The 26,483-nt window shown below is 37.9% G+C and overlaps 1 protein-coding gene across 7 annotated transcripts in view; it reads right to left on the minus strand.

The window, feature by feature from the left end:
- The window catches only part of GAB1 (GRB2 associated binding protein 1), a 95,885-nt gene that overhangs the window by 23,596 nt on the left and 45,806 nt on the right, over positions 1 to 26,483 (minus strand). For 5 of the 7 annotated variants that reach the window (XM_084203922.1, XM_084203925.1, XM_084203921.1 and 2 more), the window contains exons 2-4: positions 15,862 to 16,156; positions 5,125 to 5,338; positions 1,979 to 2,059 (exon numbers count right to left, since the gene is read on the minus strand). In XM_084203922.1, coding sequence (XP_084060048.1) covers positions 1,979 to 2,059; positions 5,125 to 5,338; positions 15,862 to 16,156 — 590 coding nt within the window. The remainder of the gene's footprint in view (positions 1 to 1,978; positions 2,060 to 5,124; positions 5,339 to 15,861; positions 16,157 to 26,483) is intronic. The other 2 variants (XM_084203923.1, XM_084203926.1) reach the window with 1 other exon arrangement.

Here is a 26,483-nt window from a genome sequence, read left to right on the forward strand (position 1 = left end):
TTTTCTCATTATTTATTCTTCGCATAACCAAGGAAGTAAAACTTCCTACATTCCACATGATGCTGACCATGAATATATATTTCTCTTGCTTCTTAACAGTTGCCTCAGAGCTCTTTGTCTCAGAGCTTAAAAAATTCATGTATGAACCACTAGAAGTTTAAAATACTTGCAAAATATAGAGCACATAGTACTGAAGGAAGCACATGAGGCTACAGAGTGCATAATAGATTGTGAACACTGAGCTACGGCCCTGCTGCAGCACTTCCTCTTTATAAAAAGGATTGATTCAGGAGTTCCTCACGTTCTAGATGTACTCTCCTAGTTCTATGATATCCATTTAGACCAAAATCCCAGAAAAAGTCAAGCATTTTTCAAATATGGCAAGGATTGGGATCCTTAAATTTTATACTATAAAAATAAAGTAGGCAGTCTACAGAAGTTGGACACTGAAAATCAATTGCAGAACCAAAGTTTTTAGTTTCAGTTCACTAGGATATACTTTAAAAGGAAAAAAAATATACCTAGAACTGAAGGAATAAAACATAAACACTACATTTATCTTACAAAAACATGCAGAAATAATCAAAACTCAAAATAAACAACAGCATATTTACAATGTCAGAGCCTAAGGATTACCCATGAAATGCAAGAAACAAATGCTATCCTTCTAAATATAGGAGTTTTTCTGGGTCTAAGTGAATGATGCTTCTTCTTTCTTGACCACAAGCACTTGTGCAAAGAGAAGGCCTTCAAAAACCATGATACATGAGACAGCCAGGTCTGTCATTGCCTCAGCTGATGGCAACAGCTTACATTTCTTATTACAAGAGGGCATCTCTGATTTAATTCAAAATTTTGAAAGCAATCTTTTGGAATCAACACCTTAGTCTACTGAAACAGTTTTCAAAATATGAATGGGTTATAAGCAATCTGATTTTGCACAACTGAAAATTTGAAGACACTGTGAAACAAAGAAAGCAGTTTATGCCAAAATGAAGCCAGAGAATTCAGCCTCAGAATTTTAACTATTTTAAAAGTCATCATTAACTACTGATAAGAACACCATATATAATTCTGAAAATGTACAGTGCATAGTAGACAGGAACAGACTGCACTCCTGGTTTTTTTGGTTTTTTTTTAATGGCTTCTGTACTTCTGGAATTTTATTTTTTCCCTTTAGTACAGGTCACTAAAAAAAATGAATTGGCTTAAATATTCCATTAACAAATGGTTATTACGATAAGTATTAAAGGGTTTTCACACCTCCATTTAAAATAATGGCAAGGCTGGATGTAACAGAATAATAACTCCTCAGTTTATTAGCAGAGGCTGACTATGACATGAATTCAGTGTTATCACATGTGTGCAACACATATGTGCATATTATGGTGAGTGGTCAAACTACCCCTTACTCAGTGCTAGGACTGGCCATTTCCTTCCACATACCAAGAAAAGAAAACTGTCCAGCCAGCTGAGTGAGCTACAAGGACTGGGCATTAAGATGCACTTAGAGGAGATGGGGCAGTGAGGCAAGGGGAGCCTAGTAAAAAAGCCAGCCTCCATTTACTAAAAAACACTTGTTGACAGAGACACTGAAAAAAGGTATATCAAATGTTTTAGTCTGAGGGGTAATAATCTCATTTTTCCAAATAAAGTATTTGGGCTGGCTTGACCACTCATCCTTTTCAGCTGAGTCCTTTCCCATCCACAGGAATCAATATGACTGATTAAACAGAATATTATAAACAAAATGGCAGCAAAACTGCTCTTGTGTGCCAGCAATGTGGGACAGTAATAGCAAGCACAGAAAAAACAGGATAGACATAAAAAGGGAAGCAAAAGTTATATAGTTTTACTGTTAAAAAAGTCATGGAACACCATGCAAGATGAGTCTCAAACAAACAATATTTTCAGGCAAGTTAATGGCTCTGTGATTAATTTCTCACACGTGTTCCAAGAATGGCTACTGTTCACTCACTGAAGTGGAATCTTTTTACTTTCAAAGTCTTCTAATAGCAGGTATTCCTGCCCTTCTTCTGAGAGAAAAGGTGGCCCTTGGCTGGTTCATACACAATAGGAAAGATGAAGAAGACAGCATTTAGTATTTCGATACACCTACTGAATGAGCCAAAATTACAAGGGAATGTTTGGCTGCATTTTCTTATCTAGGATCCAAATACAACCTTAAAATCTCCCTAAATGCTACAGTGAAACAATGCTCTTTCTTAAGTCAGCAGTGATCAGAGCATGAAACTATTTTAGACAAAGTACCGCATGTGATAGCTACAGCTGCAATTGCTGCATACAAGACATTCTCATAACAGCATGTGGTACACTCTATGACACTTTAATAGAACATTTAATAATTATTTTCTAGGTCTGAAACACTACAATTCTCAAAAATCCCAAAGAAGGGACTCAGATACATCTATGTTTCATGGTGACCCATCTCACCCAGAAAAGAACCTCAAAGCCTTGAAATAAAATTCACTGGTTCTCAGGTTACCTGTAAAGTAACATGCAGAATCAGAAGAGAAAATGTTCCCTCTGCATATTGGTAATTTTTAAGTCTAAAGGGAAAACATTTAAGTAACAGTACCTGCCTGTTTAATTACAGCTATTAAGCCTTGCAGTTTACACTAAGTCTGCAAGAAATACCCAGAGAAATTGTTCCATGCCTGGAAAATAGGGAAATGATGTAGCCATTTAATTTTTTTTCTTTTCCTGTAAGGGTATGAATTGGGGTAGGGTGCGCTCTTACTAATCATCTTAGCAATGTGCTCCCGAGATACACAAAGCTCTCAATCCATAGGACAATGTCTATACGCTCTATACTCTGTCCCAAATCCAGCAGCTTACCTACGTTGCCAGACACAAAACATAGGCAGTCATTTTAGGTGGGACTGAAAGTCCAGCACAACTGTTACTCTGAATTTTCATCATCACAGCCTTTTTAATGAAAGGACACAGCTTTTTAGTTACAGAAAATAAACTAAGCTCATATAATCTCCAAGTGATCGTAATGTCAATGTCTTCAGATATTTCTATAAAACCATAATTTATTTAAACAATCTCTACACTCCCAAAGATTTTGTCCCGTTTTTTCAGTTCACTAGGTATTTTATCACCACTGGACCTTTTGCCTTCCCCAGTACCTTCTCTCCTGTGTCACCTGAGACTTCCTTGAGAAATTTTGAAGGCTAATCATGGACTCTCTACCACATTTTGGGGCCACTTCTATAGTCTCCTCAGCCACACATAACTGTGGAAGTCAGGTCAGAAAGTCAATTACATATCCCAGCCTTCATAATTCCTAAAAACACCTTCACGTTGTGGTGGTAAAACTCTGCTCTGAGCCTGTCCCTCACAGAAGCAAATGGGCACTCAGACACATTTCTGATAGGCCAGGATTGCTGAAATCCAAGTCAATTCCTCTGCCAAGCTGTTCAGGAAGTGATACCAAACTTAAAAGCTTTTGGCAGGAACACTGACATTCCTCTTCAGCACTATCAGCTTCTAAACATCACTAAACACTGAAATCTCCAACACTGGGTTTCCCCTTCCCCTGCAGGAGGTTCTGAGACATTCCATGTTGCCTGTAACCTGCACGTTCCATACTCTAGGGGAACTGTAGGCTCATTCCCTTGTTTTATAAGGAAGACTCTAAAGGGTGGATACTTTTCTACATAATCATCAGCAAATGGAGCAGGAAACTCAGGAACAACAGAGCAAGACAAAAATGCCAAGGGAGCGCAGAGCACATGGCACAGGTAAAACTCGCAGAGCATCAAGGTGTTGATGCAGAAGGCACTGCCACTAAAAGGAAGCATATGAAATAGTCATGAAAATACTCTCAAAGGAAGCTTTCCTCAACCTTCCATGTACTTGTCCGTAATTACAAAAATAATATGATGTTTTGTTACTTTTTCTGTAAATATCTCAGCAGATTTTATTTGAAATTAATTTGAAATTACTGCAGAAAAGAAGCTTCCCAGAGGGATTTATAAGGTTCTCCTACAGAATGTTTAAGGTCGGAAGGGACCTCTTAACTTTATCTGCTCAGCTTTTCCAATACCTCTAAGCAAACCCTTCAAAATCAGGAAAAGCTCCTCAGGAGCTTGTCCAGTCAAGTTCATTTTTGGTTCTTCTAAACAGTTTTTTTAAAAGAGGACAGAGACTCCAGTATGTCCCTGGGCAGCCTGCTCTAGGAAAGGCCACCATGATCCTTTCTGGCAAACTATAGTGATATTTCCCAGGTAGCTACTATGAATAAGATATCCTCCTATGCAGGAGGTGCTGTGGATTTATTTAAGTTAGAAGTAGCAGCTGGAGAAATAAATAGAAATTTAATTCTGTATAAGTTCTAAATTTTTCCTTCAAATTTCCTATTGCACAATTCTCTAGAGAACTGATTGTGCAGGCACTCTTTATTCAGTAAAAAATAAAGCTTATTTGAGTTTCCTTTTAAGTATCTGTTATTAGGAAAAAGCTGAAATTCAGGATATGGAAACTGAGTGGTTTCAGCCTCTGCATTCTTAGTTATCATAAAATAATTGGGTTTTCTTCTTGTTTGAGAGTCTGAACTATGCTAGTAATAGTAAACAAATGCCACTTGAAGACCACTGTACTCAGTCATGTGGTAACCTGGCAGGTGATGATAAAATCAGCATGTTTTCGAAACCCCTTCCATGAAAGCTTTAACTGGCAAAACTGGGGAACCAAATGCCAGGAGGGAGAAAGGCTAAATTCCTCCAGCTTTTTCTAGCAGTAAACACGACTAAGCACACCAGATTGTGGCTAAAGAAAGCATACTTTGTGCCATGCATCACTCCAAGCTCCAATGGAATGCTTGGATTGCTGTATCACTGTGATACCTCACGTTGGCAATTGCTGTCAACGCTTTTGGAGAATGCAATATAACACTGGAGAATGCAATATAACTTATTGTTGTAGCAAAACGTTTAATGCATGGAACAAAAAAAAAAAGAAAAGTTACAGGCAGCTTCCCTGTGTAGATATGCGCATCCAAATGCTCAGTGTCTCAGTAGTAAAAAAATGCATTCAGCACAAACATTCTTGGCCTGTAAGATAAATAACTGTTATTAAGAAACAAAAGGCACTTACCTCATAGGTTCAGGTTTTTTACTTTGACAGTTTATTAGAAGTAAGTAGTCTTGAGGATCTTCTTGACCAGAGGAAGACTCCAGAGGGGGGACATTAATAAGCCGATAAGGAGAAGGAAGGGAAGATTCTGCTTGCATGGAAGGTGGTGAAGTGTTGATGGGCAAGGGTAACTCAGTAGATGGTTGTAAAGAACTAACTGGTGGCTTCACAGCATCTGCAAACACAGAAGGAAAGATTTCTTTATATAGTGAAGAAATAGTTCTTCAATAATAAGAAAAGAAAATTATTAACAGAGGATCGAAAGAATCTCAGGTTTTAGTTCAAATTTGTTAAATTGGGCATGAGAACATCTGGGTGTTAACGTTTGTTTCAGGGTACTTACACTTATATATCAATCTTTATCTTTTCAAACTGCAATCAATTTCTTAAGTAAGCCTTGGAAACAGAGGTTCTGCTTATTTAAAGACTTATTTAACCAGCTTTCTGGCCACAGAAAGAACAAGTATGTTGACAGCTGTGGTAATACAGCTAAAAACACGAATCTGTTGTTTTAATCAAGAGCAGGCAAAAGCCCATAGGTTATTATTTGAACATGGCAACCTGAGTCAGCACTTGCACATATTCATTCCTTTTTGACCAAGGTAATTTCAATGTTTGAGATTAGTTATCAGGCAAGACCTGGCCACTCTCAATATCTGAAAATCGACAGGAAAACTGCTGCTTTGGCAATGGAAGATTCTTTACAACTAGAAAAATAATGCAAAGGTACAACAGGTAACATGTTCCACTAAGCCCCCTGATTACATACCCTAATCATTTATTGTTGTGCAATAAATGGAGGGGGTGGATTTGGTTTTGGTTTCCTTTCCTTGTTTTGTTTTGGCTTAGTTTGGATTTCTTTTGGGGTGGGGGGAGAGGAGGTGTTGCACTGTGGTTTTCTTTTTTTTTTAATAACCTTATCTTTATAATTCTCATCCACTTCCTATCCATGTAATTTCTTTTTGCCTTCCAAATACATATATCCAGACTATTCAATTATCTGGGAGACTAGAAAATATTGACATCATCAAACATTAAACAATCATTTGGCTTTTTCATTGTTTTAATGACATTGACTAAGAACAACATAATTAAGCAAACTATTTCCCAATTATCAAGGCTTACTTGCAACTCATTGTACACTCCAATTTGCACATCCCAAGAATGGATGCAGATTAAATGTTTAAATTGTTTAAATGAACATATTATTATCCAATGCTCCTGCTCCTGTCAGCTTTACAGGCCAACTATGCACTACAAAGTAGCTTCATTCATCTTCTGCTTCTCAGCCCTACCCTGGGAAAAAAGAGATGAGCAGCCCAGGACCAGCCCTCCTACTTCCAGTTCTGTGTACACCAAGTACAAGTGATTTACTTGACACTGACATTATGGAAATAGAAATAGCAGCACTTGCTTTGAACTCCCATGGTATCTAAACAGGCTCAGAAATTAAATTCCACCACACCCATGTGGTTGGAAGAAGTCTAGGTGTATGAAAATTCTTCAACTCAACCTACCCAAAAAGGTAGGATAGCCTAAAAAAAGTTATTATGAAGGGTTGTGGCTGACCTATTCATCGAACTAGTTAGTGGAAGAAAGAAAAGAAACAGACTGTATTGAGGGACCACACACATAAAAAGAAATTGATGCACCCAGATCAGATAAATAATAGTATAGAGATGTTTATAATTAATAAAATCTTTATACATTACATTTCTTGAAACACATATTCCTAAACCACGTCCTATGGTTTAGAAAAATGGGGGAAAAAAAGGTAAAATTCATTACATTAATTGTTACCTAAAAACTGTTACTTAAAATAGCAATGTTTACTTAAATGCCCTTGTCTGTATAATTCCTATGCACTTCCTATTTATTTGTATTCTAGAGTCACTTCCTTTTACCTTTCAAATACAACAGTACTTGGATGCAAAAGCTAATAAAAAAGTAGTTTATTTTCTACATGCTTAAATATAAAACATGAACAATTTTCTATCATTTAGGAAATTCAAAAGCTTGAAGGAGCCTATTTGAGGCACCTACTAATGTTTCTTGATTCCCCTAATGCAGGGGTGCAATGGCAAGAACAGAGAAGTGCCTGAATGGACCTACCAGGAATGTACATTTTGTACTTTCTGGAAAAGTGGCAGTGGGAGAAAGAACAAGCAGCTCTCTGCCCTGCCTCCTGCAGAACTGAAGAATAGAAGTAAATGTATGCACCAGTAGGAGTGGGGAAGAAAAGTTTCCTGCCAAATACATAATTATTTGACCACACTTAGAGATGAGATCCTTAAGAGCTTCCCTGTGCCTCAGTGCCCACCCCATTCGTGGGCCTGGCGACGCACAGCCTTCATGCCATTGGAACTGCTCGGTGCCAAGTTCACAGGAGAAAAAAAAGAAATCAAACAGGATATCCTTGGGGCTTCCAGGGAAGATGGGTGTGTCAGTCAGCCCTCATGCAGTTAGGAGAGCCCAACAAGTACACAGTAAGATGCCTACGTGATCTGACGCAATTAAACAGACCACGCACTAGCATTCCCAGGAAGAGTAGCAAAACTCAAGAGTGACTTTCCAGAGAAAAATAAAACCACAAAGTTTTAAAGAGGGCCAATGTATCCACAAAGTCTGATGTACTGCTCCAACTTCTGGGCATCCCAAGGCAGAAGCTGCTTCCACAGCCTCTGCTGACCTACCTCTGACACACTATTCTCTGAATTTCTTCTATTTCTTTGAGTGCCTTTATATTTTTGACCTTTACTACCATCCTGTGGCAGCGAGGTCCACACCTTACTACACACGACATGAAAACCCACTTTTAAACCTAATATATTCACTTGATATATTTCAGCTCCCATCTTCAAAGAAACAGGAGCAGTTACCTCCTACTCATAATTCCCATTCCCAACTTTACACAACTTTGTTGTAGTTTTTACTGAGTTGGTACTGCTTAATTTTTCCTGGTGCAGAGGCTGTTTCATTGCACATCTGGTTTCCCTTTACCCTCACCTTTCCTAGCTCTGCTACTTTTTCTTTTCTGAGAAGAGAAACTAACTAGTGCACACAAAGCACCAAAAAAAAAAAAAAAAAAAAAAAAGTCTAGGACACACTGATTTACAAAGACATAACAATGATTTGTTCCATTCCTTTCCTAACCTCTCCCTTTCAATTGCTTCTGAATATTCAAGGTGATGCTGTCCAAAAGCTGTATGATCTGTTCTCTGAGCAAGGATTTGGAGCCCATTAATGTTAACGGACTGTTAGGGACACTCTCCTTCTGATGAGTTGTCTCATTACTTTTGACACAGAAAATACTTGATAAAATCCCTGATCCTCTCACAGATCTGTGTGGGGTTTGCTTGAGATTGGTGTTTGTGTGGTTTGGTTGAGGTATGTTTGGTTTGGTTTTTCCAGCATATAGAGCATTAACTATTAAAATACCAAATTTCTGATCTGAAATCCATCCTCATACAGGCATTTTGTATGTGTTAAATAGTGTGGGCTAATGCCAGATTGAAAGATCTACTGAATTTGGTATAAAGCACTTCAGATTTGCTTTATGCATTGATGCCATTTCAAATTTGACTACAAGGGAAGAAGTAATGTTAAAACTTTCAGCACTGAGCAAATGAAAACTCTTTGCCTATCTGCACTCTCTCAAATATTCTCTTCAGCCAAGTACTCCTGAAGCTGATATGAAGGAAAGTTGCTCTTCCAGCAGCCATTTATGATTTCAAAGAGTACATCATCAACTTACTCCACTTTGGATTAGCAGATTTTTAGGGAAGGGGTCATCTGCACACCAAAGAGCGTTGTAAGTCATTTGGTTTGTTCCCAGAGCTCAGACACTCGGACTGCTTTGAAATAACTGGGAGCTGGAAAAACAGCCAGAAAATTTAACATGCAAATTAGTTTAACAAGAATCCTATTTTGTTTTTATAATTCCTGGATTCAGTACAGCTAGAACAATCAGCTTTCTCAAAACAGGGCAAGAGTTTTATCTTTTCTCAGTTGGCTTGTTATGAGTAGTTACAGGCTTATTTTTCACTAGAATTTATACTTTTTTCTTCATAACCATTTTCATATCTTGTAAAATTTATGATGTAAAAAGAGCATTTGCTGAACAAGAATAACAACAAGGCTCCACTTTCTTCCTTCTTAAATATACAAAGCTACTTTATTCCACATGTTCCTACATATCTTGCTTTGTGTACAACCTAGAAAATCTGAGTGTGGGAGTTTCTGTTTAGGATTGGGTTTATATTTTGGTGTTTGTTTGCTTTTTAATGAAAGCAAAAATGAAATTGTTTTTTACACTATGATGTACAGTCTCTTAATATTCTAATTATGCAAAAACTTGAAATGTTCACATAGTGAAAAAAAACACAGAGGCCTTATGACGGATTTCTTTAAATGTCAAAATTGCAATCAAAGCAAGAAAATGCATTCTTTGCACATTATAGGTAGAAAGATGAAAACAGAAATGGGATTTTTCTATTGCAACAATGAATCAGCAACAGAGGTGTAATGGCATGATTCTTCCATTCTTCTGAGATGTTTTGTTCCAGCCAATTACTGTAATGCATGTGTTATTAAAATAACCAGTGGCCAACAAAATATCAGAGCAATAACCTTGTCCAAAAATTCACAGATACAATAGTAAGAGCCATAATTAAAAAAACCCTACCAAATAAAAGCTTCATAACTATACCTGAAGCCTTGAAAGAACTTCTTTGTTTGTTTGAGAGATCCTGGAATCAAAAGGCCACATGTGCACGCACAGAGCACAAGCACATGTATGCCGGTGGGCACTTGCATTGTTCACACATTAATTCAATAGATGAGAGCCAGATCCAGCCCAGAAGAGGCACAGACACATAAGCATGGATTTGGGATTTGGCATTAAGTGATCAGCTTGGCATCAATATGAAATCTATGCAGAAAAGCTCCATACCTAATCTTTCTGCTACAGCCAGAGAAAGTCCTTTAAAATGCTCTAATAAAAACTTCCTATGCATTTCATAGGTTTATTTTCTTAGCTTAACATAATCTCACAGTATCTCTCCTTTCCTGAAGATAAACATGACACCCTATTTAAGGAATGAAGAATTCAGCTTTGCAGATTATGTCCAGGACAACCCTGCCTCCTGCATCTGAACTAGAAACATAACTGTTCCAGGTTCCAACACACACAGAAGTTTCCAGCTTTCAGAGCTAAAATCTAAAATTTAGTTCTTGCTATCTGCAGTTCATGTGTAATTCTAAGCTGTAGTTTTGGTTACCCATTTAAAATTTGAAAATACAAAAAGAATTTGCACTTGGAATTGACACGCCCTCTCCACACGCAATTTTGTTTTGAAGACTATTCATTTGAAAGGAGAAATAAGGAAACATCTGTAGCCCATTCTCCCCATTTTCAGATGGCACACAGGCTGGGTGATGCAGGAAAAATAATCAAGGAGTCATGTTATAGACTAACTTCTGTAGGTGCTCGTGAAGAAAAATGGTGCAGCCCACCACACTAAAAAGTTTGGAAATTTTTCTTCACCAAAAAGGCCCGGAGCTTTCCTTGGCAGAGCATGCTGCTCGGACCACATGGTGACTTCTCCCAGCTGGGGCTCCAGCTCGGTGCCTGGACTGTAGGTATCTCTGTGTTCCAGAGAGGCTTCCACCATTCCACGTGCGGCCTCTCAGCACCTCACAACTCACAGGAACCTGCAAAATGCTCTGCCAACCCTTCTCCCAGTGACTCAACAGTAATGCAACAGCTCAAGAAGTGTCCAGCAGGAACAAGAGAAAATCAAGTTAATTACCTAGGTATAATAGATTCAGCTTATTTTTCCTCAAGGAAGAACAGAATCACCTTCCATGTGAATTTCTGTTACATGCAGCTGTCAGCTTAAGAATATGACCTCAAACACTCAAGATTAAGATTCTGATCATACCCCGATAGTAAATTATTTTTTAAATATATGTAAAATATATGTATTTTTGCTTCACATCTTGAAAGGGAAGGCAGATCTACTGCTGCAGATTTTGTGCTCTATTATTCATCATCATCATCTCACTTAACCACCCATTCTTTTACTACAGTAGAAGACATCTTAATCCTGTCTGCTGTCTTCTCTTTTCCTTTGGATAACAGGCAGTGATCATCTCAGCTCGAGCCACCAGATACCAGGTCTATCAAACACTTGATTATTCCTATGCAATTTTGCTAGAAAGCTCTAACATAATTTTTCACAGTCTATCATCACCTTCCTCTCAGTAATTCCACTCTTAGAAAAATCATGTTTGTATGTCTCAGTGGTGATTATCTCCCCAACTTTTTTTACTCAAAGTAAGCAACCAAAAACTATTTCAAAAAACAGATGCCTTTGTGCCACTATTCCTTCTAAACCTACTGTCTCACTTCTGTGATAACAGACTCATGTCCCTTCTCAGGAGAGTTTCTCTCTTAATGCTTAAGTCAGCTCTGTTGTTATTTTTTACTGCACTCCAGGTGATCAATAACCCACCCTTCTGGCACGTCACCTTTGAGCCAACAATTCTTTCTAGCTAATCATATCTGAGAGATACAAAAATGCCTCAACTCCTCATTAAGTACATCATCTCCAAAGTGCAAACTTGTTGCAATTTTTTAAAAGTTTATTACTTTGTCCTTGCACTTACCTTTATGCTCTTCCAAAGCCACCCTTGCTTCATCTAGAAGCTCAGCTATTTCTCCTCACTTTTGAGACCTTTTAGGACTAAGGTCTTGAATATTCAACATATGCTATAGGAATGGCAATTTTGCTTTGCCATGTGTGCTAGACACGCTGTCAAAGAAGAACATTTTTTGTTTCTTACAGGGAGACCCTTCATGCAGGAAGGGCACCCTAAACACTTCTAATACCAACTATTTATTTAGCAAAGACAAGGCGTCAGGATGGGAAGGTGAAGTTACATTCATCCTGTCAGTTTCTGATACTGCACCGAAGCTGTGATCAACCTGCAGTGCACAGATTATCAGAACATCATTTTAAAAAAGCAAATATAAAATTTTATTGTTCCAAAGGCAAAAAGGTAGGAAGGCATACACCAGATAGCAGCAGCCTGAAAAGAAACTTTGAAAACATCATGTGTGAAGCAAGCTGCAGTTCCTTCAATGTATGCTTCTTAAGATGACAGAAACTTTTTTCACCATATTTTATTATTTATGTAAATGCAATTGTAGATTTCAATGTCTTGTTCTTCCCTTTTTTCCTCTTCTTCTCTACCTTGTTATTTCTCCTGGTTCATTTTGCTACTTCTATCTTTATTCAAATGAATACATGCAAGTAGCATGTTTACATATAGTAAGATCATTTCCTCCTTTCCCTGCTCTGCCAAGAACACAATTCACTCAATTACAGAAACATGGAGCTGGATCACATATAAAACATTCTTCACAGATGTCTACTAAATTCTAGAGAAGGACTTTCACAGCCTGTGCTTAGATATCCTTTGAAGGGTTTTCTTTATTGTTACATCACTCACTGAGAGAAAACCGAGTTCTTTCTTCAGATAACAACAAATCCATGTCCTGCTTATGTCAGCTTTTTTTTTTTTTTTTTGCAAGTCAGTTCTTCCCTCCATGTCTTCTTCTCAGGGAAAAAAAAATCCTTCAACTTTTCTTCTTATTAATTATTTTTTAAAAACCATCTCCTCTATTTTTACCTTTTTAAAATATTTATCCTCATCCTGCTGAAAGAAAGTATTTCAGAGGATGTCTCCACAGCAGAAGACACAAAACAGCCATTACCCATCAGGTCTATTCAGTCTCTCCATCCCAGATTGTCTCTCAGTACAGTTCAAAGCAAAACACTAGTGACACATTTTTGCCTCATAGCTCCATTTTAACCTCTAGATGATCTATTGTATCGTGATCTTACAGAGAAAATATGACTGCTAAAAGCACAGTATGAAACTCTGTGGCGAACCCAAATGCAGTGCTCGGGTGCCCCCCCAACTTTGCACAAGTTTTAAACAGAAAGATGCTACAGAAAGAAATGCTTTACAGCTTCCATTTGAAAACAAGAAGCATTAGCTGAAGAAAACTTAAAACTACTCAGAATTTTATTTTTAAAAGTAAAAGAATTATTTACCTTATTTAAAATAAAAATTCCTTTCTGTTTCTGTCTTGTTTAATTTTAAAATACCTAAATCACTGTGAAACCTTTCTTAAAAGAAAATCCCTATAAAAAGCCAAATATTGCATATATTGTAATAGTAATGCAATCATTACAGATTACACTAGACTATGATGCAACCAGAAATGTGAACACTCAATGCTTGTAAATATGATTGAAGAGCATAAATTATCTACTCTGTCCAAATACAAATGTAACATTCCACAATGTAGAGATTTCACATGCATAAATCAATTTCTAGTTGAAAGGTCAAAACAAAGCATTAGGTAAAAATAAGTACTAAAAAAAATTTCTAATTAAACAATACAAAGACCAAACTTTACATTACAGGAACCACTGAGTCTTTGCTATGTATGAAAGCAGCAGCTCAGACCTACTCTGAGCATTATATTTCTAGTTGCTGTACAGTCATGAGCAACTCTTTCTCCCTCATTCGTCCCAGCACCATAATATCAACTCCCTAATTGTTTTCTAATAGCACTAGCCACTGCTGTCTTGCAAATTTTTTCTTTATAAATCCAAGAAGGCAATGTTCCTGGATTTCCAAATGAATCCCAGAAGGAGCAACAGGGCAGTGGTGTTCCTTGTTCTTGATTGAGCAATGGATGCCAATGACAGGACACTCACAACACAACCCTTAATCAGTCTGGCAAGAGACATTTTTTCCAGCTTCAAAGAAAACTATCTTCTGCTTCCACAGGTAATATAAAGATTTGTTATGCTACACACTCCTTTTGTTTAGCTCCAGACTAAAATAATACTGTGTTTTTACTATCTGAACTTCAGCCGTTCTTTAACTTCCCAAAACAAGCGGCAGGTGAACACAGATTTTTAAAGTACATTTACGACCTGCTCTTCTACTGGGAGAAAGATTCATCTTGGAAAAATAAGAACTTGGCAATAAACACTCAGCAACTGACTTTCCCATTTTCCTTTTTTTAAAATCTTCCTCAATGCATTGCAAGGCATCACTAAACTGATAAAACAGACAGTGCTGCCAACTCTCAGTCATGTGAAGTAAAGGTGTTGGAATAATTCAGTGTAGTAGACACCTGTCTTTTCAAACCAAAGCATTCAGCCAAAGCTAAAATACCAAAAATGAAACATGCAATGAGATTACAATGGGGAGAAGTTATCAATACAATTGACTGAAGCGAAAACTCAGTTTATGAGGGCATAGTTACATCTCTCCACATCCATAGCAGGTTTCATCTTTAGTTCAATGACAGAAAACTAAGGGCTAACAATACACCAGCCCTCAGAGGAAAGGTCTGATGGTTTTGAGGGGACCCCACCTCTCTGTTCCGTGCAATAGATATGTCCTCCTTTGTGCTCTGCCAAAGAGCTGCCAGGTGAACGTTTCCTCCTTAGATCCAAGATTTCCAGTTTGTCCCGAGAACCAAGGACTTCTGCCCACAGCTGCACTGGTGCACTGCCCCCTGCCCACACCTCCCTGGAACACAGGGATGCCTGGCAGGCTGAGCACTGAATCCCATGGCAGTTGCTCTCTGAGATGTGCTGCAGGTTCTGGGTGTGCTCAGGATGCCACAAAAACATGCTGGAACTGTCAAAAGAAGCAACCTTCCCTGAATTTGCTATTAGAGTGGCAATTCATAGATGAGGTTTTCGTGACAAAGTTGTAGTTCAAAACTGCAATAAGGAGAAAGAAAAGGGCCCCTTCTTCACAATGCAACAGTATTTTCCAGTCACTTTTAAAGATTTGGCTGGAGCAAGGTGATGCAAGCCCCTTTTTCTCCTTCACCTCCCTCAATCCACAATCCTACAAAAAGCAGGGATTTAATTCTAGCCCCTTCAGTCAGGCATTATGTATAACCCTCTTATGCCTTATGACTCTTATCCCTCTTACCACTCCTACTTAATGTTTTCTTGGAACTGCGCACAGATCTACAGCAAGTCATGTAACCCAATAATCTCCAAAAGGAATGCAGGAATAATAAGTAAATAAAAAAGCAATGGCCACAAGGTATTTGCAAGGAATTAAACACACCATCATGTTTCCTACAAGCTACCTTCATACAGTATCTATTTTGGTAGGATTTGAGTTAGTGCAAAAACTACAGGTTATTTTTTGTTTCTTTTAGCTGATGGGGGTGAATTTCTTTTTCCCCAAGTTTCAAAGCAGGCGGGGTAATGGTAATATTAGAAACCTGACATGTTACACTCATTCCTGCTTGTATAACCGTATGTTTTTATACCAAACGGGACTCCTCTGATGATTATGAAGATCTACTGCCTCACATGGTTTTACTTGAGATTTTTCCTCTACTTCCAAGAACTAACATCACACAGAACAGAAGAGTGTCATCCAAGTTCTACGGCACACTTAATTTGTAACAAATTCTGAGTATCTCCCTCTGTTCTGCTTACTTTTTTTGAGGATAACAAGGAAGTTTCAATGCCAATATACACAAGTTTTAAAGTATACGCCAGCTAAAGACAGTCATCTGATCTTTAAAATGTTCTTCACGCATAGGCACAACATTTTCTCAGAAAAAGCAACAGAACTTACCCTCATCTGTAGGGTTGAACCCACAGATATCACAGATACATCGAACCCACTTATTCATCTCCTCCTCGCTGTCTGCTACCAAATAGAAAACTCGATCGATAGTATTGATATCAAAAATATAGCTGTTTTCAAACTCCTTTTTGTTGAATGTTAATCCAGCATCCACTTGTTGACACAAATTTAAGTCAATAATACGGATAGGCTTCTTGGCATGGTCATTTTTGTAGTATTCCAATACATCTGGATCCCCCGTTAAGCGGCCGCTCCGAAGCACAAACCACCTTCTCTTCCATGCCTGGAAATTGGGGAGAGACAAAAGGAAGAAAAATTAGAAGGAAGAAATCACACTTTAAGACCTTTTATGTGTGATTCCAGCCTGGGTTGAACCAATAATAAGCAGTTCAAGAGACTACACACCAAATACCCACATTTAACATTATTTAGGTATTGTTACAGCAGTGGACTTAAGGATTAGTGAATTTGCATTTTAAATTTTATATCTTGACTTTGTTTGTACCAAGTGGATATATAAATTAAATCACTGGATATATAAATTAAATTACAAAATGAGAAAGCATGAATACACCAAAGAAAAAAGTGGGGTAGGGATCAGGAGAGGGGAAAAAAAGCACACAAAAAGGGCTTCCGAAGGAAGCTGTCACAGGCATGAGAAAGACAAAATAAAATACATCTTTAAGTGCTCCATTGGGTTTTGTTTCCAATATCTGTTGTTTCAGGCTGATGCATTTTAACTGAATTTTTCACTGATAATCAACAACATGACCTGCATTTAAGGAACAGACAATGCTCACACTGTACATGCATCTCAATTCCAGGGGAACTCTGCATTTAGAACTTCATCACATTTCTACAGTAGTACTTCTTACAGAAAAAGAGCAACATTATTATTTTTTGAAACTGTTAGAGAGATGGGGATGGAGGGAATGACAAAATGTTGTAGCTATACCAGATAAATGCAGTCTTTGGGGAAGAGACAGAACAAATTAATTTGATAGTCTGACACTATGGCTATTATACCAGCTCTCCTGATGCTGCAGAAAGAAGCTGGTCTAAGAGAAAAGCAAATGCAAAATGTATTCTCTAATGAATCCTTAGCTGCCTTTCATCCCATGGGCCTCTATCACCTGCCATAATTCTTATCAAAGACCTTAACTGAAACCACTCAACCAAGCTCAGCATACAGCTTGCTGCTTCCAACAGCATTTTTATTGCACCGCTTGGCTGCACTTTTGTTCCTCAGCTCTACCAGCAATACTGTGCTAGCAGCTTCTTTTTATATCCCAGTGCCAGGATAATGGGCACAGCAGAAGAAACCACACACACTGCCATTGCTCACTAGGAGAGCTGCACGTCTTCCACAGTGAGAATCTGAAAGCAGAGCCCAGACACAGTGGGGAGCCACCTCCATGTCATCCATTTTTTCTTATACTTTTCAGCAAAGTTGGAGACCAAGGTAAATCAGTGCAGTAGCCAAGACAGTGCGAATTGCACCACAGACTCACGCCATGCCCCAAGCCACCCCACTTTAAACTTCCTTAGGATATTCAAACAAGGTTGTCAGCAAGTCCTTTGAAAGATTAAAAAAAAAAAAAAAACTAAACAAAAAAACCAGCAGAAGAAATGCATAAATAAGACAGGTGAGGGCATTTTCCTTTTGGCCAGCCCTGGCTGTGTGATAACCAAGGAAATGAACGGAATCAGCAAGGATGGTCCCAGAAGGGATCAAGATGTGTGATGCCTTTTAAACACTGGGACAGCAGCTCTGAAAACAATAGTTTCTGATTGTGTATTAGGGAAAGATTTAGAGCCATTTTTCTGAGGCACAAGAGTGCATTCATTTCATTTTTGTAGGTGCTACCTTCAAACAAACTAGTGGAAGGAAGGGGGACATAATGGACAAGGAGCAAGTACCGCACTGCCGTCTCCCCACTCTGAACAAGTGCTGTAGGTTTTGCCCCAGTGTTGCAACAGGACACGAAATGAACGACATGCACTCTGGAACTTCCAAGGCAAAAAGAAGAAACTTTATTTCTTGACTTTGATACATACAGAATTTTAAAAATTACTCTGGATTGGAGGATGGAACTGCCACTTCTCCAATGACACTAGTCAAACCAACAGTTTATCAAATTTCTCCTCCTCCAGAAAGGCAATCATTATTTACATAAAAGTGCGTGAGAAACTCCATTACAAAAATGTAAACATCAGAAGGCTTAGAAGAACTTAGAAGAACAGGGTGACACCCCAGAGACTCATAAAACCACCACTGTGCATGCCTGTTTGGGGTACCTTCCTTTGAAAGCTATTATGAAAAGATAATCCAGAAAACAGGAGAAAGGGAAAAAGAACAGGCAGCTTAAGGCTTGTGATCCATTCTCCAACCACCAAAGCTCTAAAAGTTTTTTGATTTTAAGATAATGTCTATACTTTACGAAACCATTGTATTTACTGCAGTTCTGAATAACAGCATCTGTTTTTAAATGACGAATGGTGTGAATCAAGTCAAAGTCTCAAGCAACTATTTCCATGGTAGCAGTAAATTTAACTGGTGAACAGTTAAAACGTAGAAGATGTAACAGATTAAACCCTTTCAATTTAGATTTCAAACATGAGTATATCCTAGCAGCACAGCTAGATAAGCAGCATTTAACATCGACCCAAAAACATTAGCAGAGTTTGTTTTGTTTCCTGCTTCCAAATCAAGCGACAACTTAGATGCTGGGATAACACGAAACTTCAGTAGATGAGCCTCTCTTCAGGCAAGGCTGATCACAGATAACTGCTACAAACTGCTTCAGAAACAAGCTTTATCTTTAACCTCAACATTCAGTCACTCAGATGAAATTTTCAAAGCAGAAATCAAGAGGAAAGGGATTAGAGATAGGAGAAGAACAAGGGCAATTGAGAAGCACGATGCATTTTGTCTCACAGTTTGTGCAACAACAAAATACCAGGCAAAAAAACCTATTATCTCTGTATCAACCAGGCATGCCTCTTCTAAGAATTTATTTCTAGTACTGTGTTAAGGAATGAAAGGTTCTTAGCAATCCTGACAATTTCTGTTGAGTATTGATGAGTAAATAGGACTCTAAACTGAGAAAAAAACACTGAGTTAAAAAGAATTTCCTTTCAGCCCTTCAGGCTACAAAACAGCAAGTCTTAAATATTTAAAACATTGAATTTAGTCTGCTGGCACCTGCTACTATTTTTGAAGAGTTTTCACATAGTGCATATGCGAGCATTTATTTCAGTCCTATAGTGAGTCACAATCTGAAACTGGCACAGATTATATTCAAAAACAAAGGCAATTCCATAAACTACACACAAATAAGGCAGACGCAAAGGTTGTCTGGACTACAGTACAAAGCACAATTTAGCAGCAAAATAAAGCTTAAAGCTAGACAAGCAAACTGACATCAGCACCCTTGCTAATCATAGTACAAAAGCGCCTCTATACTTTGTCCAAGTGCAAAACGAGCTCACATAAATCAGCCTTTGTTATTTGAAAATATCTGGGATTCTTAAAGCTTGATCTATTTTTAACATTTCAGTATTTGTTGCTGCAAAGAAAGCTATGCACTGCCCCACTGAAGTACAGAATATTGTTCTATTTATGTTATATGTGGAAGGAAGAGCTTTTTCAGCAACAGCTTTCCAAAGAGCAGTCTCTAAAAGTGAGTGCACATGTGTAAATATGTACTTATGCAAGTTTTATCTTTTTTTTTTTTTACCCATTTGGGCATTTTTGTTTGCAAATTTTGTGTTTTCTTTTATAGACGTGCATGCTACAAACTATTTCTCATAATCACTCAAAAAGATGCAACCAATTTACATCACAGGAAAATGTAAGGTACCAAATTATTTTCTGTCACATAACTGATGCTATTATCAGCCATACATTATCAAACACTGGTTTTCTGTGCTAGAAATCAACTGCTTTAAGTTTGAGAAGTCAAAAAAATAGCCAGAATATGATTTAAGTATTTTGTAGTTATTTAATTCTGGAAAGAAATTTGAGCAAATATTTTTTAAAATGAAAGATTCACTCAAATATATAAAATATGTTAATAATATAAATATAGTTTAATAAAATATTTCATAAATATAATAGCACTTAGTCACTAAACACTGCTTGCAGAGCAAATACCTAATTCAGACAAAAAATGGCTCCTTTTATAAGTGGTGTAAGGCAAAACAATCATTGTTATCAAGTTCACCAAAAGCCTGTGTAGGCTTTGTAAATTATTACAAAACACAGTTTAACAAGGTTTGCTTCTTTTCCTTCAGTCTAAGAAAGGCCTTGTTTGCCTCTCAGCTTGTTTTCTCCTCTGGGCTGCACAGCACATCAGCTGGCCTAACACAGGACACCACCATGCCTGCCAAACATTGTCCTGCTTCTGTCATGAGACCATCGCTTCATGAGACCATCATCACTATAGAAACGAGCTTGTTTACTTGCTTTTGAGAGAGGTTGAAATGTGACATGCTGCTCACCCACAGAGCATCAAATTATAAAAGGAACAGTGGAATTCTGTATTTTTTACACAGCATTTTGACTAGGTTACAAGGTAAAACCAAGACATTTCAACTATTAGGGTTGGTTTTTTTTACTAAGGTATATGCAAACTGCTGATTTCAATGTGAATGAAGGAGCTAAGAAATTGACAGAAAGCAGCATACAGCAGTGTTAGGGTTTAGTCGGTTTTTGGCTTTTTTTTTTTTTTTGACTACTGCATACTACTGTATGCAGTACACAGAATTTACAATATATTCTACTTACAAGAGGTGTACCTGTTGAAGAAGTTATAGCTATACTTCCCTTAATCCTTACATTTATGGATTATTTTCCCCTTCTTCATCATACACACTCAAGATGTACTTAATTCAGCTGCTGCCTGTAGTTCAAAGATGTAGGAAATAGGGATGCATATGTAAATGGAAAGGGAAAGGAAGGAGGAAGGAGCAGGAAAGAGCAGATAATTTAGATTTTTCAAAGGATTTAACCTTCCATTTAGATCCTCTTAAGAGGTTTCTCAAAAGGCCAAAATGATTACATGACATATCAAAATAAAAGCTTAGACATGTTAGATCAAAGATAGCTTTTTGTGGTCCATTTTTTACAGATTTAGCTCTCACATGGCCAAGTGACTGCTTACCGAAAAACTGATCAATTATCCTTCCGTAGTTTCCTACTGTTATTACCCACCATTCTAAGGCTGCTTAAAGCTGATTTTCCTCTTCTAGCACATTTGCCACCATTTTTCTTCTGGGTAGCATCCAGTAAAACAACCCTACCAAAACTCCTGAGAACTGGCTAAGTCAAAGATGGCTCCTTACACTCCACCCCAGTAACATTGCTAATAAATATTTCCCTATGTATGACCAGTAAACTCAAGAATAAAATTACAAATCTCAGGCCTTCCTTTTCATCCCTCAAGTGTGTGGATGTTTGTGCTTAGGTTTTCATCTCTGTATTCACAGAGTACTTTAAAAGGGCACTATTTAGCATCCTTCTGTCTCAGAGACATCAACTAAGACCTGGTAGAAAGAAATTACTTGCCCAGGGGCACAAGGAAGGCTCCAAAAAATACCTGGTGTTTCATAAATGCACAGCAAGACTTTTCCTTACTCCAAAAGAACTATGGAGTAAGGAGTAAACAGAAGACAGAGTAAAGAGAAGACAGAAGGCAGAACATGAACCAGAGAGATGTAGGAATAGCAAAAGACACAGCCTGAGGTGACTTTGTAATGGTCTTACGAACATTTAAGTCCTGTAGCTACAATTGAGCATTTTTCAATTGTCTGCTGGGATCAAGATTTAACCATCTTTATGCTTTTTGCTTCCATCTATCTAATCTATTCCTCTCTTTCTACTTACTTCTCAGTGCAAAGATTAAATAACAGTGAAATTGGTATATGTCGCTGACAAACAACCAGAAAAAGGATCCCAAACAGCAGCTGAGTATTTCTGCTCCTTTCTGTCTCCACATTTCCAGTATGCAGGTATTCCAGCCATTGCAGAAGACAAACACACCTCTGGCACAACTTCACTGACTTGTGGATTAGACCTGGGCTCTGCATCCCAATAGAAGCTCCAAGGAAACAAAAATGAAAGTGTTCCTTCACACTGTGCTTCTTTTTAAATCCTGTTTGTGGTCAGCCTAGACCAGTGACAACTATAGACGATGAGCTGCATCCCACAAGGCACGTACTTGGGAGGACTGCTGGGAAGTAGCAGAAAGAGGTCACGTTAGGTAACAATATTTCAAGTACAGGACTTTACTGTGTCCACTTGCTGCTCTTCCAGCTTGCAGAACTAACTCCAACATGGTGAAATTGCAAAATTTCAAATGTTTTCCCTAAGAAATTAACACTGGCAGATTTCCATATGGATTTCTATATAGATATCTTATTTTGGGGTGTTTTAAGGAAAGCATTTTCTGTAATTCTTTTAAATCTTTCAGGTTCGTTGGTTTTGTGGAGTTTTTTAATCTGGTTTCTTTTTTAAAGGCCATATCATGAGCATCAGGAACTGAAGAATATGTGAATATGTAATTACAAGTTATTTCTGAAACCCTTGTCATAACACCAACTAGCAACAGACATCCTCTTATCCTCTTCCCTAAAAATGATGCCCTTTATTTTTTGAAACCTAAGACAGAACAATTAAACCAAGAACGAAAAAAAAAAAAAACCAACCGAAAACAAACAAACAAACAAAAAAAAACCCACAAAAACAAACAAAAAAACAACCCAAAGCATATTTAGTGTCTTAATTCTATACAGCAGAATCTACAATTCCATGATTTGACAATAGTCCAAATATTCTACTCTAAGTAGTACTAGATACTAAGAAGTGTAAACAGATTGCTGGGAAACAAACAAATGGGATATGAGGAAAATACTGAATATGTTATGACTTTCTTTAAATACTTAAGACTTGTTTTCCAGGAAGCACCATCTTTTCTCACTGAGCAAAATAAGGAAAAAACAGTCTCAGTGGAAGTTTCCACTCTCCTGGCCATCATCCTGATCATCTGTTCCGAATACACACAAGGCCAAAATTTCCTGTTTTCAAACTATTGTCACCATTTTCTAGTCTTGTGCTGTCAATTCTAACTTTAGCTTGTTAAATAAACAAAACACTGTTCTGTACAGTAGAACAATACTTCCACACACATTTACTGTGAGCTCTGTTTCACAACCAATGTTTCAGCACGTGAATTAGTCTCCCAGCATTAATAAAGTGCCAAAAAAGGTAGAAAATAAAATGCAAACAGTGTAGCACAAACTGCTGCTTTATTTTGTGAATCTGAAACTAACTGAATATCTTTGTTTTCCTCTTAATTTTGCATAGGAATTCTTAATTTTTTCTTGCCTTTAACATCTTTTTTTCCTACATACTTATTCCTATTCCCCATGTGCAATAGTGCAGCCAGGTCTGTATCATCAAATTCACATTAAACTGATCTTTATTACAACTGGTTTCAGTAAATACTTTTCTGAAACATGCCAGAAATTTTCTAATGGCAAGCACAAACTTACTCCTGCACACCTGGGAATTAACACCAAAGGAGATTATCATCTCTTCACCAAAGAAGAACCTATTCATAGCTGTACAGAGCAATGAAGCAGGAGCCCTGCAGCAGCGCCAGAACCTGAGCCCCCATTTCACTGTCTCCAAGCCAGGACCAGCAACCAGATCGTCTCTCTCTATTCCTTCATTCTCTAATCCAATTGAAATGCCTATAATAGTTCCAGTGGTTCTGACCTCTTGCAAACCCACCTTTTCACTTCTCCTCCACCACCCATCCTGTGTAACCAAGACATAACTCCTAGAAACTTGCTGGGAACATGTTCCCCACCACTGATATGAGCTTTGCCATCTCCTTTCACTACTCCATCTTGCTCCTTAGTCAGCAATGAAGACACAGTACTCACGGCATGGGGTCTGCCTTGGCACAAGGAGAAATACAGTTACTGCAGGTCCCTTACTCACACATCTACATGATCTTTGGTTTGCTGCTCTGTCTCCCAGAATATTTCTAAAACTTGGCTATTTCCTCTCTGATCATGAGCATGCTCTGATCATACCCCTCTCTAGTCTTTCCCATATCCATCCTATTTGAAATAATGCTGCCAGGAGAATCTCCCTTCTCTCATTCTGATTACATCATCATCTATTTTAAAGTTCTCCATTTATTGACTTGCCGCATTGTACTTTGGGGCCTCTTTTCCTATTTTGATGCTTTTTCTATTTAGTGACTTTACTTGACTCTCTCCCTCTTGCAAGCCTCCCCCTATTGCTTTTCGCTTTACCACTGATACCAGATTTGGATAATTTTTCCTTCTCTCCAGCAGCTCTCATCTTTCTTTTGAAGGCTTCCTGAACAAATAAGCAAGGGCAAGATATCTCGTTCCTCCAGATTCCTCCTAAAGATCAGCCTCTTTGACAGTGTTTGTGATCACCCAACCAAATTACAATCTGGCTATGCATCACATGCATTTATTTAAGAAATGATGGTTTTGTGTACTCACCAGACAAAGGTTTTTTTGTTAAGGTCTTTTTTTAAAAGTTGCTTCAGTCTTTTCACCAGCTTTTAATTAGAATTTACTTCTCCCCACAACTCTTAATTTAAGAAAGCAAATAATTCGGGGTTTCCTCTGCCCTGTTTCTAGAAGTCTCTGTACATTGCTTATCACAAGGATTGCCACAATGCTCACAAGACCCCCTTAACAAGACAAGGCAGAGAAGACACCAGCCATGCCGTTTGACTTGGATTCCTGAGAAGTCAAGCCTACACTCTACTGATATCAACAGCTGCTTGCCTTCTAATGGCTGGGAATTAACTGTTTCACCATGTTTTTTTATCCATTCATTCCTCATTTCCTAGGAGGACAGGAGTTTTGAAGCAGTGTTTGTAACATGTTGGGGAAAAATTCCCATTTCTCCAGATCACAAGCCCAGGGCTTCCTGTAATATTTTGTACAAACTGAGTTTTATCTTTTTTCCTTCTTACTCTCCTGTGTAGATATCTATCTTCATCATCTGTGAAAGACTTATACACAAGGAAAAGAAAGACTAGACACTAGAATTTTGTAAAACCATGCCATTCCTAATACGGGTTTAGATCCTGGAACACTGCAGTTGCAATGAACATACAACACATGCTTGCATCGCTGCTTCATGCTTGGATCACTCAAGCATGCTCATTTGCAAACAATACAAGAGTTTTCTACAGATGGCAAGAGGCCAAGCATTTTGTACATCATCTCTTCAACAAAATATTCATAGGCTTAAGTCCTGTGCTTTGTACACCCTACAAAAGAAAGGGGATTTGAGCTACAGAAGCATCAGTTTCTCCAGCTTCAATAGGGAATGATGAATTAAGAGGGATTTAGCAATGAATTAAGGATGATGGTACAAAGATATCCCATAATTTCTACAATTTGTCTCCCAAGTAATTAATCTGGTTTAACCTACCAGTTGCATTAAAGAAGCTCCTAGCCATCCATTAACACACAGTCTCCAATGGAAATTCAGACTATGTTTTAAATAGCCCCTACAAATTAAACTTAGGACATGTTGACACTCCATCCTTATCCATTCCTCATGAGAGCAAGGATGTACAGTCACTAACATCTTTGCAAATCAAGTATGTGCAGAACAAAGCATCTCTTGCAAATGAGTCACCCACTGCTCCAGCAATGAAAGGACTGACACTTACTCAAGCCCTTTTCCTCAGGCACAGTGAAGGGAAAGCTAAAGGAAACCTGTTCTTCTGCCAAAGCTTCAAAGATTTGGCACAGTAGTTTTTATATACTGTGAGGCATTGCAAGGAATTCCCTGTTCATATATAAGGAACATGTAATTTTCCCCCTGTGTATAAGAAATGGGAAGAATTAGAAATGGCAATTTACATTTTAACACAAACTATAAACTTTCCCATTACAAATCACCAGTTCTGAAATGTGCATATGCAGAGATGGCAGAGAGAGTTGCTAAGAAAGGTAAAAGCTAACATAAAATAAAACTCAGTATTCTGTCTGATAAATACATTCTCACTTTACATGGCTGAAAATATTTACCAATTAGGCTCCAGCAGTTTTTTCCTGAGCAGAACTGACCTGCATAACTCCAGAGAAAAATTAATTTCAAAGTAAACAAGCATAAAGTCCAAATTCTTTTCAAGACATTATGATATATAGATTCCTTTCACTATGCTCCTTAACCCTGAGTTCCTATTGTAGCAAAAATATTGTTTTTCCAACAATGCACACAATACTTTTAGATACTAATAACTCACTGGCAGTAACAAAATGGTTAAGAAATTCAGGAACCAGCAACCTCACATACCAATAGCTAATTCAACTACATACCAGGATACTTGAATATTAAGATGCTTCAATATAATTACTTGGATTAGCTACAAAACACTCCTCTAGCTCTCATCAGCTCACATAAAATGTTTTCGACTGCTTCCTGGACTGTAAGAGTACCCTCATGCCATATATTATTAGGATGAACAGCTTTGTAGAACGTAACCACCACAACCAATTCACATACAAGGACAGACAAGGAATCACAGACAGCTCTTCAG

Source organism: Fringilla coelebs, assembly GCF_963513975.1.
Source record: "Fringilla coelebs genome assembly, chromosome: 4".
Classification (NCBI taxonomy): domain Eukaryota; kingdom Metazoa; phylum Chordata; class Aves; order Passeriformes; family Fringillidae; genus Fringilla; species Fringilla coelebs.